We start from the raw sequence: 12494 nt of genomic DNA, 5'->3' as shown, positions 1-12494 counted from the left end.
TGATTTTGAATCTCGTTACTGAACGTGCTCGTCCTGTCAGCCTTGAGGGCGTTATGATATTATGGTCAATTCGTTGGTAAAAATAATAGCCGCCTTTCAATTACTTCAAATCCGGCATGGCCTGGTGGTTATGGCGCTTGACTAGCAATCTGTGGGTCGTGATTTTGAATCTCGTTACTGAACGTGCTCGTCCTGTCAGCCTTGGGGGCGTTATGATATTATTGTCAATTCGTTGGTAAAAATAATAGCCCCCTTTCAATTACTTCAAATCCGGCATGGCCTTGTGGTTATGGCGCTTGACTAGCAATCTGTGGGTCGTGATTTTGAATCTCGTTACTGAACGTGCTCGTCCTGTCAGCCTTGGGGGCGTTATGATATTATGGTCAATTCGTTGGTAAAAATAATAGCCCAAGAGTTGACGATGGATGGTTTGACTAACTGTCTTTCTTCTAGTCTAGAGAAGATAACACTCCTGTAGGTTTGCGCGAAATTCACTAAACAAGTAAATTTAAACTTCGAGGTACTTGAATTCTACGTAACTTCAATCCATCCCAACATTATTAAATTTCTAACAGTTTTATAGTGTCTGTTTTATTCTCTTTATGAGTTTGCTTGGTGCATTATTTTCCCTAAAAATTAGGACATTTGTAAAATTATATACATAATATGTATGTATTAAAATAATTTTGTACAAATTAAACAATTAGTCAATTATGTCAGCAGTTAAACATAATACTCTTTTTGTTCCGACTTAATAAGAGGAGAGCGTCGTCCACTGTAGTGTACAGAACAAGCTGAATTACGTTTTCTTAAAGTCGAAATTTAAACCTGACCTAAGATGTTTGGTAATTAACATGAAAGTAAATCCAGTTAATCATGTTTATATTTGTTATGTAACTTAGTCATTGTAAAGGAGGCAAATAATCGTGTTGTACATACATACATCAAAAGGTAGGTATAAATAACACGCCAAAAACCGTGATGGCTTGAACTGTGAAATATGTTCGTCAGAATCCAAGATATATCTTGTGATTCTGCACACTGTAACTTGGTATTATTATTATCATGTTGTTGTTCTTGGTCTGACAGAATCCAAGATATACCTTGTGATTCTGCACACTGTAACTTGGTATTATTATTATCATGTTGTTGTTGTTGTTCTTGGCCTGACAGAATCCAAGACATATCTTGTGATTCTGCACACTGTAACTTGGTATTATTATTACTGTCAGACCAAGAACAACAACAACATAATAATAATACCAAGTTATAGTGTGCAGAATCACAAGATATATCTTGGGTTCTGTCAGACCAAGAACAACAATTTGGGTTCTGTCAGGCCAAGAACAACAACATAATAATAATAATACCAAGTTACAGTGTGCAGAATCACAAGATATGTATTGGGTTTATATATCTTGTGATTCTGCACACTATCACTTGGTATTATTATTATGTTGTTGTGCTTGGCCTGATTTTTATATAATTTACCTAACTGTCTGTATGATATGCGTTTTTTTGCGCGGATAGCTCGACACATGAATGAAGATTTTTGTTTTTTTAGTTGTGTCGATTTTACCAACAAACATTTAAATGAATTTTGATATCCGAGATTTCAAAACATTATTATAATTTTATTCCCATGCTGATCTAGTGATTGTACGCATTTGTCAAGATGGTAGAAACGTTGTGGTTGTCGCTTTTTAAATGCGCGTTTTTAATTGCAATATTACGTACTCAATGATACTTCCGAGGTCATAAACAGCGTACGAGCATAGAAATAATAATAAAATAAGCAGTACGATCAGCAAAACCAACTGTAACGTGCTAAATAAAGTTTTAGTATATTTATAACGCACGGGGAAAACATAGGGGACTGTAGTGATAACGTATTGTTCCATATACGAATGCCGATTATGTAAATCCCGAGGGAGGGGTGGAGGCTAAGGGTATATACCAGGTTTGGTGACAGTCGGTTCAGTTGTTCGCTAGTTAAAAGCGGTCACACACGTACACAGACTTTTGTGAAATAATGACAGATAAATCAATACTCTTTACATAGTATAATAGCATATGAAATATATTAGCCTTTCAACAAATTCTTACAGTTTATGGAATAAAGTATTGATTATCACAATCACATGCGTGAGAAACTGTTTCGTGTCATGAACACTTAGTTATATATGTTACACGTGTTTATTATCTGGACACAAAGAATTGTGGGAAATGCTATTTTAACCCCAATTAATCAATGAAATCTTTATGCACTAAATTCAACATACACAGAAAACTATTCTACCCCTGGTGGTTGTCATGGAAACAAACTGTAAACATTGTTTATTATCGTGCCTTTTTCTACCAGTTCTTTCAAGTTGTAGTCTATGTTCATACAGAAAACAACTGATTTGGAAATAGTAACAAAAATGTAAAACAAAAAAACGAATTGTTTCTGTTGATGTGAGGATATTAGCTGTGATAAATATTGCAGTTGTAATAGTTTGTTTTTTTTACATTCTAAATCATTTTTGGTATTAGATGTATTAATTTGATGACCAAGTAATTAGATTTTTTACATATAAATGATGTAATCAAACATATCATGAAAACACAATTTAAATGTATTTAAACAACAACAAAATAAAAACTGTTTTCTTCAGGCATTTTGTAGGTATTGTTGTGGCACTAAAATTTGATTGCTTTTGGGAAGGGCATTTAACAGCCCTTTCAGTAGCAAAAATATCCATACACTAAGATCATAAAGCTGTGTTCAGATTGGGAATTAGAATTTCTTAGATGTGGATATTTAATGGCATTCAAAAACAAATGAATATAGCTCAACTTGAAGTATTATGACCATCCAGAAAGACACCTGTAACAAGTTGTACAAGGTGAAAATCCATGTCAGTAGCAAAAGTGACTCATGTGTCCCAGGCAACACTTTGAAACATAATCAATAAAAATCTCTATTTGGAAAAGTGACAGAAGTCACATGTATACACAAATTGCTTCTACAATATATCTGTTGAACTGTCATATACCTCTAGTACTTGGAGAATGAATCGGGTATTTATGCTATTCTATACAAATACATACAGGTCAGGTCACTAGATGCATTGCCTATAAATGTTTTTGCACATAAACTGTTGAAATGGGGACTAGGAAACCATTTCCATATACTAGATGGATTATTGAAAGCACACAGGGAAGAGTGCTGTGCTTTAAACATGTCAGTCTTACATACAGCATAGCCTTTTGTAATAGAAACTATATTGTGGTGCTGTGAGATAAGAGCTTGACCAGATGTGGTAACCTGGACTGTAATGATGTGGTTAAGCTCCAAATTGACTTAATAAAGTGCACCCAACTTCTTTGTAAGTGTTAAGAAATACTATTATAGGTTCAAAATTCAAACAGATGGACCAGGGAAAACTGTGTATGTTTTTTTCTTTTTTAATGATGTACCAATATGCAACCAGTTTCTAAAAAAAGCTTTTTAGGGGAGTTAATAGTATTTTAAGTTTTTTATTGATAAATGTAGGGGAATTTAAATAGACGAATGATAAAGTAGAGATAATTTATATCAGTTTACTGTTTTGGCATCACATCATTCACAGATTAACAAATGGCAAAAGATGTTTAATTTTAAAAAATCTTATTTCGTTGTAGCCAAATTATTGTACTTCATACCCTCCTTAGAGCTGTTGCTGCATTAGTACATTGATCTTAGTTTTGTTCTTGCCAAGTATGACCAGTGCACTCTCCATTATTAAAGTTAGTATGTATGTAATGACTCATCTATTACACATGCATGAGCTAAGAATTTTATCAAATATGTGGTATGTTTGAGTTTTTTTTTATACATTGTCGTTTCAACTGAGTGATGTGACCATTTGTTTATATTAAGCTTCCTGACTTCTATGATATTGTTAGGAACGAAGAATTTTCTTAACTAAAGAAGTAATATTCTAAACATTTACACCTATTATTTTTCTAACTTATATTTAGTTATGAAGTTTTAAAAGGTATTGTCATTTTTGTGTATGTGTGTTTTACTGATTTTATTGATTTTTTAGGTGGTAGATATATTGAATATGTTACATTTCTTTCAGTTTTACAGATTTGGATGATGAAAATTTAAGCTCCTTCAATAGTCCTTTATTATTTGATCCTCCTTTATTGGATTTTAAAATGCAGTGAGTATTAATATATTTACATAATATGAATTGAAAGGAAAATGTTAAAATACACCAATCTTCACATACCATTTACTTTGTAAATTGCTCTATGAATCTCAGATTAACTTCATAGGAAAATAAATTTATTGATTGAAAGTGTACACTTAAATTTTGGAAGTACACGTACTCTTCTTGCACACTACTTTTTTTTTACCTCATTTAATGTCCAACCTTCAAATTAGGCTCAATTGTCATTAATGAAAATATAATTGAAATCAAATATTATAGCTGAACATATTTAGGTTAAGACTTAGTTGTTCAATGAAATAAGGCCTAAAGTGTCTTTGCTGTTAATAATCATGTTAGAGCTAAATTAAGGTATTGAAACAGGCGCCACCTATTGAGAGCATTTCTATGTATGATTGGGTTTGAAATATAATGTCAATATATCATGAATCATTTAAAAAACATTGTTTCTAAATATATTCTATTGGTGTATATTTAATAGAAATTGTAAACAATTTCAAAGAGTACAAGAAATTTTAAGTTGGTGGTTCTCTGCATAATGTATCATCAAGTGCAGTTCACATAAACAAATATTTATACAATACAAAAACACTTAATAAAAGTGGACAGTTACTTTTGATTAGAAATCGTAGAAATAAAATGGAATGTCAAGATTTTTTATTGACCACTTTAAAAAATGATAATTTAAACTAATTTTAAAGTATGCATGTAAACATATAAAAAAACAAACTATTCATAACAGATGATAAAACTCAAGTAAATATGAAAGTTCGTTAAATATTAGGCACTTCCCAATTTAAATATGTTCTAGAAATCATTTGAGCTTAGTTTATTTTAACTGTATGTTCTTTTTCTATATTTTCATAGTATAAACAGTGTCATGACATTTTTTAGCTTCAATATGAACAATGACCTGACCTTTTTAGCTTCAATAGGAACAATGACTGGAAATTTTTAGCTTCAATATGAACAATGACCTGACCTTTTTGGCTTCAATATGAACAATGACTGGAAATTTTTAGCTTCAATATGAACAATGACTGGAAACTTTTAGCTTCAATACAAACAATGACCTGAAATTTTTTAGCTTCGGTATCAACAGTGACGTTATATTTTTTTTAGTTTTAGTGTGAACAATGACTGGAAACTTTTAGCTTCAATACAAACAATGACCTGAAATTTTTTAGCTTCGGTATCAACAGTGTCCTGATATTTTTTACCTTCTTTATAAACAGTGACGTTAAATTTGTTTAAGTTTTAGTGTGAACATTGACTTGGAAATTTTCAGCTTCAGTATGAACAGTGAGTGACCTGATAATTTTCAGCTTCAGTATAAACAGTATCCTGATATTTTATAGCTACAAAAATGCTTCAGTACATTGTATTGATGGCATTATATGTTTTTCTTGTGCAAAAATATTTTCAGAATTCATTATTTTATAAACATAACCTTCATCTTAAACTTTATACTACAGAACTTGTGAATGTTTGTAAAGAACTACATGTTTTGTTATTAGAATATACACCAGTCACTTATTTCTCTATTAAGCCCTGTGGGGATGCCTCATATGGAGGTGGTGGTGGTGAGAAACCCCAGCTCCGACACCAGTGTACATCTGCTATCTATATCTGGAAGTACACTCCTCTTTCACTGTTCTTTTTTTCTAGAAAAGGTATGTTGGTAAAAACAGCAAATGAGTGCTATTTTATTTTCCTATTGTTGTCTGAATATTCAATAATGTGTGATCTTGCTTTAAATATGTTAATTTTTAGTGTTATTTGTAGATGCAAGTATCATTTACTGTACATTTGTGTGCATAGTTCCCAACATCTTTTATAATGATATTATTTTACATGTTATTGTAGATATTGATCAAACTTACACAATATGGTTAACTTGGTTCTTGTGTGGTGATGTATTGCTTTTTGATATGTCTATCCACGTAATAACCTTTTGAAAGTGAAACGTATTGTAATCAGTGTAACTATAATGTGTATTTATGTAATTTATTATTTTGTACTTAACTGTGCTGAAACATGGTTAGATTATTGTGTACGCTTAAATATTTTGTTTAACCTAAACATTTTATTTTATATTTAAATAAGCAATGTCATGCTGCCATTACTTAAATATATTAGCTTAAAATATTTTTCATCTTAAGCCTTTGATGCAACTAGTTTTCTTTTATGTTCATGTTTGGTTGAACTTAAACTCTAGTTATGCATATTTTTTCCACTTTGACATATTGGTTATTTGTAAGTATGTCTTTCTGTCTTATTTTGTTTGTTTGATTATGTATTATTATTTTTTGTATTAGATAAATTATTTTTCTTCCCTTTACCATTTCTTTAAAGTCTGTTTTGTGCTTTGTATTTTGGTTTCATCCTTATCATAGGTGATATTGTATGTAAATATTGATATTATTTGGAGTTATAATGAAAGTTTATTCTTACCTTTAATTGAAAATGTTTTTTATCCATGTATAGGTGATATCTCCGGGTGGGAACACTTCATTTGTTGTAGTGTTTTTAGCCAGGGAAGAAGGCCCGGTTGAAAATACTTTATTTATTCACACTTCTGCAGGTTCTTTTAAATATTTGGTAAGGAGCCAACTTTCTGTTACATTAATTTTTACTGTAATACAAATGTGGTGTTTGGAATATTTGTTAATTATCAAACCTGTTATAAAGAGTGAATGTGACATTTTTTTGAGATGTGTAATCGAACACTTTGTCATTTAAATAAACACCGAGTTAAATGTAGTAGGGTGATTGTATAAGTTTAATGGTATTGAAAGGTGGAAGTATCATATAAAATGTTTGGCATTTCTCTTTATCCATTAAGATTTATTAGATAATTATTGTCATTCAAAAAAAAGGTTTTTATTTTTATCCCTTCAATTTAGTACCTCTTACTTAATTATTCTCTTTAGATTAAATTTTTAATCATCAAAAATTATAAATGAAGTAAACTAATTAAATTACAATAATTTATTGTCATTGTTCAAATTGTGAGACAAAATATAACTTCATGAGCTTCATTGAAGTACAAACTAATTGTTTGTGATTAAATTAAAATAATTTTAAAGTAATTTGTTGTCATTGTTCAAATTGTGAGACAATAGATAACTTCATGAGCTTCAATGAAGTACACATTTGGAGTACATCTTATTTATTGAGAGTCACTGGTGGTTATGAAACTTTATTGTGAAAATGTGATATTTTTGCTGCTTGATGATAAAATGTTTTAGTAGCTTGCAAATTTTAAAAAATATTATATTTTTATAAGGAGACTTGTTTTTATAATCTATACACGTAACTGGTAAATAGTTTGAAATGTTGGAAGAAGCAGCTTTGTGTAAAGCTAATATTTGTATAATTGTGGAAGAAACAACTTTATTTGACATAGAAACATTTTTTATACTTGTTTGTATATTTATGTAAAGTCGAGAAGGTGACAAGAGAATACTTATACTGTCAAGAGATATTGGAGAAACATCTTAAATGTAATGTGGAAAAGATGACTAGAGGATACTTCTTATAGTGTCCGAGATGTTGAAGAGGCATTTTGATGTAATTTGGAAAAGGTGACTAGTAGCTGGGAGATTTAATTGATTAATATCACAAAAATGATCAACTAATTGAAATTAGTGTTTCCAATTATTACTGTCTTTGATTTTTCCAACAATCGATTAATTGAAATTACACTGAAATAGTCAACTAATTGAATTTCAATTATTCCTACTATCCAAGTAATCAAAATATTGCTATTATGTTTGTTTCTTGTTAAGCACAAACCTGCAACTCTTATAACAGAGACTTGTTGCAAAATTGATTTTTCCCTGTTTAAAAGTTAGAATTCTCTTGAGAAAGATGTTTTTTGTATCGTTGATGTCTATAATAAGTGAAAATGCAAGTGGTACGACTGTATAAGTAATGGCAGGCATACTGTTTACCAATGCTATAATTCTTTTCTAAATATGATTATAAATAATTGTACAACTACTTTTAATTCAAAAAATTGAAATATTCATTTTTAACTGTTTTTATTTTTATATAAATCAAAACAGTAGAAATAAAGATATGAGCTTTGAAATTGAATAGAATATATTAATGTCATTTATCTTTGCCTTATTTAGTCTATTTTCATACTATATGGTGAAGATTGGTTAATCCCAAATATTATTTTTGGGGAAGTCTCATCTTTCATGTAAAAAAATACTGAAAATTTGCTTTTGGTTTTACACAACTAAGTTTTAAAAAGTCAGCTGGTATGATACCATTATTATAAAAAAAAAAGTGAAAAGTACAGCTAATGTGGAGAAGTTAAAACATTGTTGTTACTTGTTAACACAATAATACAATATTATCTAAATAAACTTTCTAGTTTTATTCTTATTCATTCTCTAATGGTTTTCAAACTTTGTAAGATGAAGTTATAACTATCAAAAGTTTTATTGTACAAAATAAACTGATGTTATTCTAATTTTTATGTTGACTTGAAATTTAGTCTGCTCGAAGAATATAAAAAAATACTAGGTTTTTACTTTGGTTATTTACTCATTTAATATGTAAAATTAGTTGTAATTATTCACTTACCTTGGTTGGTTACAAATTACTTGAGTAATTGCATGTTAGGTTTTACATATGGATGGGCAGGATTCTTTACAGCAGGTGCCTGTGACTTGTTGGCAATAAATTTCAACAATAAACAAACAGCACACAATTCACTTATTTTAAAATAATATATTAAAACAAGTCAAATGTATATACAAATGTTCGCTACACTGTTGCTTATCACATTGTATCCAGTAATTATGATTATTCATTAACCTTAGTTGGTTACAAATTACTTGAGTAATTGCATGTTAGGTTTTACATATGGATGAGCAGGATTTTTTATAGCAGGTGCCTGTGACTTGTTGGCAATAAATTTCAACAATAAAAAAACAGCACAAAATTCACTTATTTTCAAATAATATATTAAAACAAGTCAAATGTATATACAAATGTTCGCTACACTGTTGGTTATCACAGTTGTATCCATTTGTAATCGTCTCTTTTTTGTCAAAATCCACACAGGCTGGTTCAGTTACTTTAGAACACAATTGACAAAACAAATTATTCTTCTATACTCTGTTATTACCATATAATCTGTAATTTACTTTAGAAATCGCCACTGTATGCTCGTATGACTAAACTCGCAATCATGCAGTCTAGACTTAGCTATCTATCTAACTAGCTTTGTCTAACTTACTCAAACTAAATTTTGTATGCATATTTATAGCCTGACTGAGACCTAAAACTTTCTACACACTACAAGATATTATGATGTAATAACACTCAATCAAAACAATGAGAAAAATATGGAAGGCTCATGTAATATTATGCAATAATACAAGTGCCAATTCACAACAATTGAACTACATATGAATCACATGTTGTGTAGTTCAATTGTTGTGATTTGTACACAGTTATGTAAATAAACTGTTGCTGTTAAAAATAACTAAATTTAACTCTCGTGCTATCTTAAGATTATCTATATCATAACACTTGCATTAAACTTAAATAGTCGTGTATATCTAACACTGCATAATTATAGATATAACACTTGAGGCCCCAGCATTCTCTTAAACAGGCTTATAAACCTGTAAAGCAATACAGAACTGTTTGGAGCAACAAGTCTAGAAAAATGTACACAGTATATTTGCAACAGGTGATTTGTAAGTGAATAAATTTTTTGTTTTTTGTAAATCGTATACAATTAAGTTGTATTGCTTGTATGATACATTTTCGTATACGAAGTTTATGATTAAAAAATTAACTTAATTATAAATTATTGTACCTGAAGTGTGAAATTGTGTTTCCATTGCCTTTTCATATTTTCTGCCACTTGATAAAACTTTTTGAGACCTAAATTTTAAGGGATACATCTTGTAGTGTCTGAGATATTGAAGAAACCTCTCAATATAATATGAAAAAGGTGACAAGGAGATAGTTCTTACAGTGTCTGAAGTGCTTGAGAAGCATCTTAATATAATGTGAAAAAAATAACAAGGGGATACTTATTATAGTGTTAGAGATGTAAAAAGAAACACTTCATATAGAGTCAAAGATATAAGGAAAACATGTTGGTTTAGTGTGTATAGGTGACAAAGTGTTACATCATACAGTTGTAAAGAGAACAATCTTGATGTAGTGTGAAAAAAGTGACAAAGGAATACTTCATTGTGATACCTGAGATGTTTGGAGAAGTATCTTAATGTAATGTTGAGAAAGGTGATAAAGCATTATATTATACAGTATCACAGCTGTAAAGAGAACCATTTTGATGTAGTATGAAAAAGATGACAAAGGAATACTTCATTGTAATGCCAGAGGTGTTTGGAGAAGCATCTTAATGTAAGGTCAAGAAAGGTGAAAGAAAAATGCTTCATGCAGTGTAAAACAGGTGTAAGAAGAAGCATCTAGATTTAGTATCAAGAAAGGTGAGAGGAAGATACTTCATATATTATCACAGAAGTAAAGAAAAGCATCTTGATGTAGTGTGAAAAAGATGACAAAGGGATACTTTGTTGTAATGCCAGAGGTGTTTGAAGAAGCATCTAAATATAGGGTCAAGAAAGGCAAGAGGAAAATGCCTTGTATATTATTACAGAAATATAGAAAAGTATCTTGATGTGGTGTGAAACATGTGATAAAGGAATACTTCACTGTAGTACCAGAGATGTTAGGAGAAACATCTTAATGTAAAGTCCAAAAAGGTGACAGGAGGATAATTTATATATTGTAACTGATGCAGGGATAGAAATAATGAAATAAAATTACATTCACTCGAGGGAAAGCTATCAGGAAGATTACATTCCCTCGTGTAAAGTTGCATTTCCTCATTAATTTTTTTATACTTAATCCATGCAATATGTACACTTTCATTGGACATAACTAAAGGAATATGGATGGACCATGCATTCCTGATCAGGAGAGCCAACTAAAAAGGTAAAATTCCTCAAGCAAAGTTAAATTCCTCAGGAATGTGGAAATGTAATATTTCGATCCCTGTGATGTAAGGAAAAGAATCTTAATATATTATTATCATCAGCATAAAAGCATTATATTTGATTTCTTGTATATATTGTGAAATAACTTAAAATAATTCAATAAATATGATAGTCATTTAATATGAAAATTTCATTTTAATAAAAAGTGAAGGCATTTTAATCACATTGTTTAAGTTGTTTCATTTTGAGTGCTAGGACACTACCTTTTTGTTATTCTATATTCATAATAGTAAAGAAAATTCAAGGTTATTTAGGCTTAACCAATATTCTTGTAAAAATAGGAATGACAAAAAGGTAAAAAATATTTTAATGATTCACATAACTACAAACACATAATTCACAAAAATAATTAGGGCTGAAGTAAATATAAATGTTGAAAGTGAGGAATAAAACAGAGTCCACTTTTATTTGTATGAAACATTTCCAAACTGTAGTAGTACTGATTGTTAACACTAATAAAAATGTTACAATAACTTGGCTGATCATTTTATATCATTATACTTTTTGCCTATTGATTGTTTGTTAAGCAAAGGATTTTACAATAACTGCTGAACATTGTAATCTATTGTTGCATTGATTGTTAAACAAATAATTTTATAGTAACTTTGCCAATCATTGTAGTCCATATTGCTGTACTAATTGTTAATAAACAATGAGTTTCACAATAACTTTGCTGATTATTGTGGATCATTGTAATGTATTGTCAGAGAAAGATAAGAAGTTAGAAGATGTTTTGTCAAACATGAGTATATGAGATAATGCATCACTGTGTTTAAAAGTTTTATTTTTTGTATTGAAAGTATAATTGAATTAATAACTTTAGATTAGCTTGAATTCAGGCTAACTTTTATATATTTTTAGAAATTTCTTACTGTTTCATAGTAATTGTGTTGAAATGCAGGTTTAAGTATAAAATGAATTTTTTTCAGGTCACTGCAGTTGGAGTTCCTAACCCATATAGGTTAAGGCCATTTGTAGGTGTCCGAATGCCATTAAACAGCAGTTATTCTCCTCTTATACACATGCATAATCCACACAGTTCCCCTTTACAGGTTAGTACTAGAGCTATACATGATCAGAACCTACAGGTGAATTTAACTTTATGATATCAATGCCTACATCTACAGGTTAGTTCTTTAACTTTATGTTATCAATGTATACAGGTTAGTTCTTTAACTTTATGTTATCAATATATACAGGTTAGTTCTTTAACTTTATGTTATCAATGTATACA

At 29.9% G+C, this 12494-nt stretch overlaps 1 protein-coding gene across 1 annotated transcript in view; it reads left to right on the top strand.

The window, feature by feature from the left end:
* LOC106464538 (transmembrane protein 131-like) overlaps positions 1–12494 on the top strand; it is a 139732-nt gene that overhangs the window by 106807 nt on the left and 20431 nt on the right. Inside the window, exons 4-7 of the mRNA XM_013924683.2 lie at positions 4110–4193; positions 5752–5875; positions 6690–6803; positions 12190–12312. Coding sequence (XP_013780137.2) covers positions 4110–4193; positions 5752–5875; positions 6690–6803; positions 12190–12312 — 445 coding nt within the window. The remainder of the gene's footprint in view (positions 1–4109; positions 4194–5751; positions 5876–6689; positions 6804–12189; positions 12313–12494) is intronic.

This window comes from Limulus polyphemus, unplaced genomic scaffold, assembly GCF_000517525.1.
Source record: "Limulus polyphemus unplaced genomic scaffold, Limulus_polyphemus-2.1.2 Scaffold1681, whole genome shotgun sequence".
In the NCBI taxonomy this organism is placed as follows: Eukaryota; Metazoa; Arthropoda; class Merostomata; order Xiphosura; family Limulidae; genus Limulus; species Limulus polyphemus.
The sequence above is the reverse complement of the archived record's forward strand: the minus strand, read 5'-3'. Positions and strand labels throughout refer to the sequence as shown.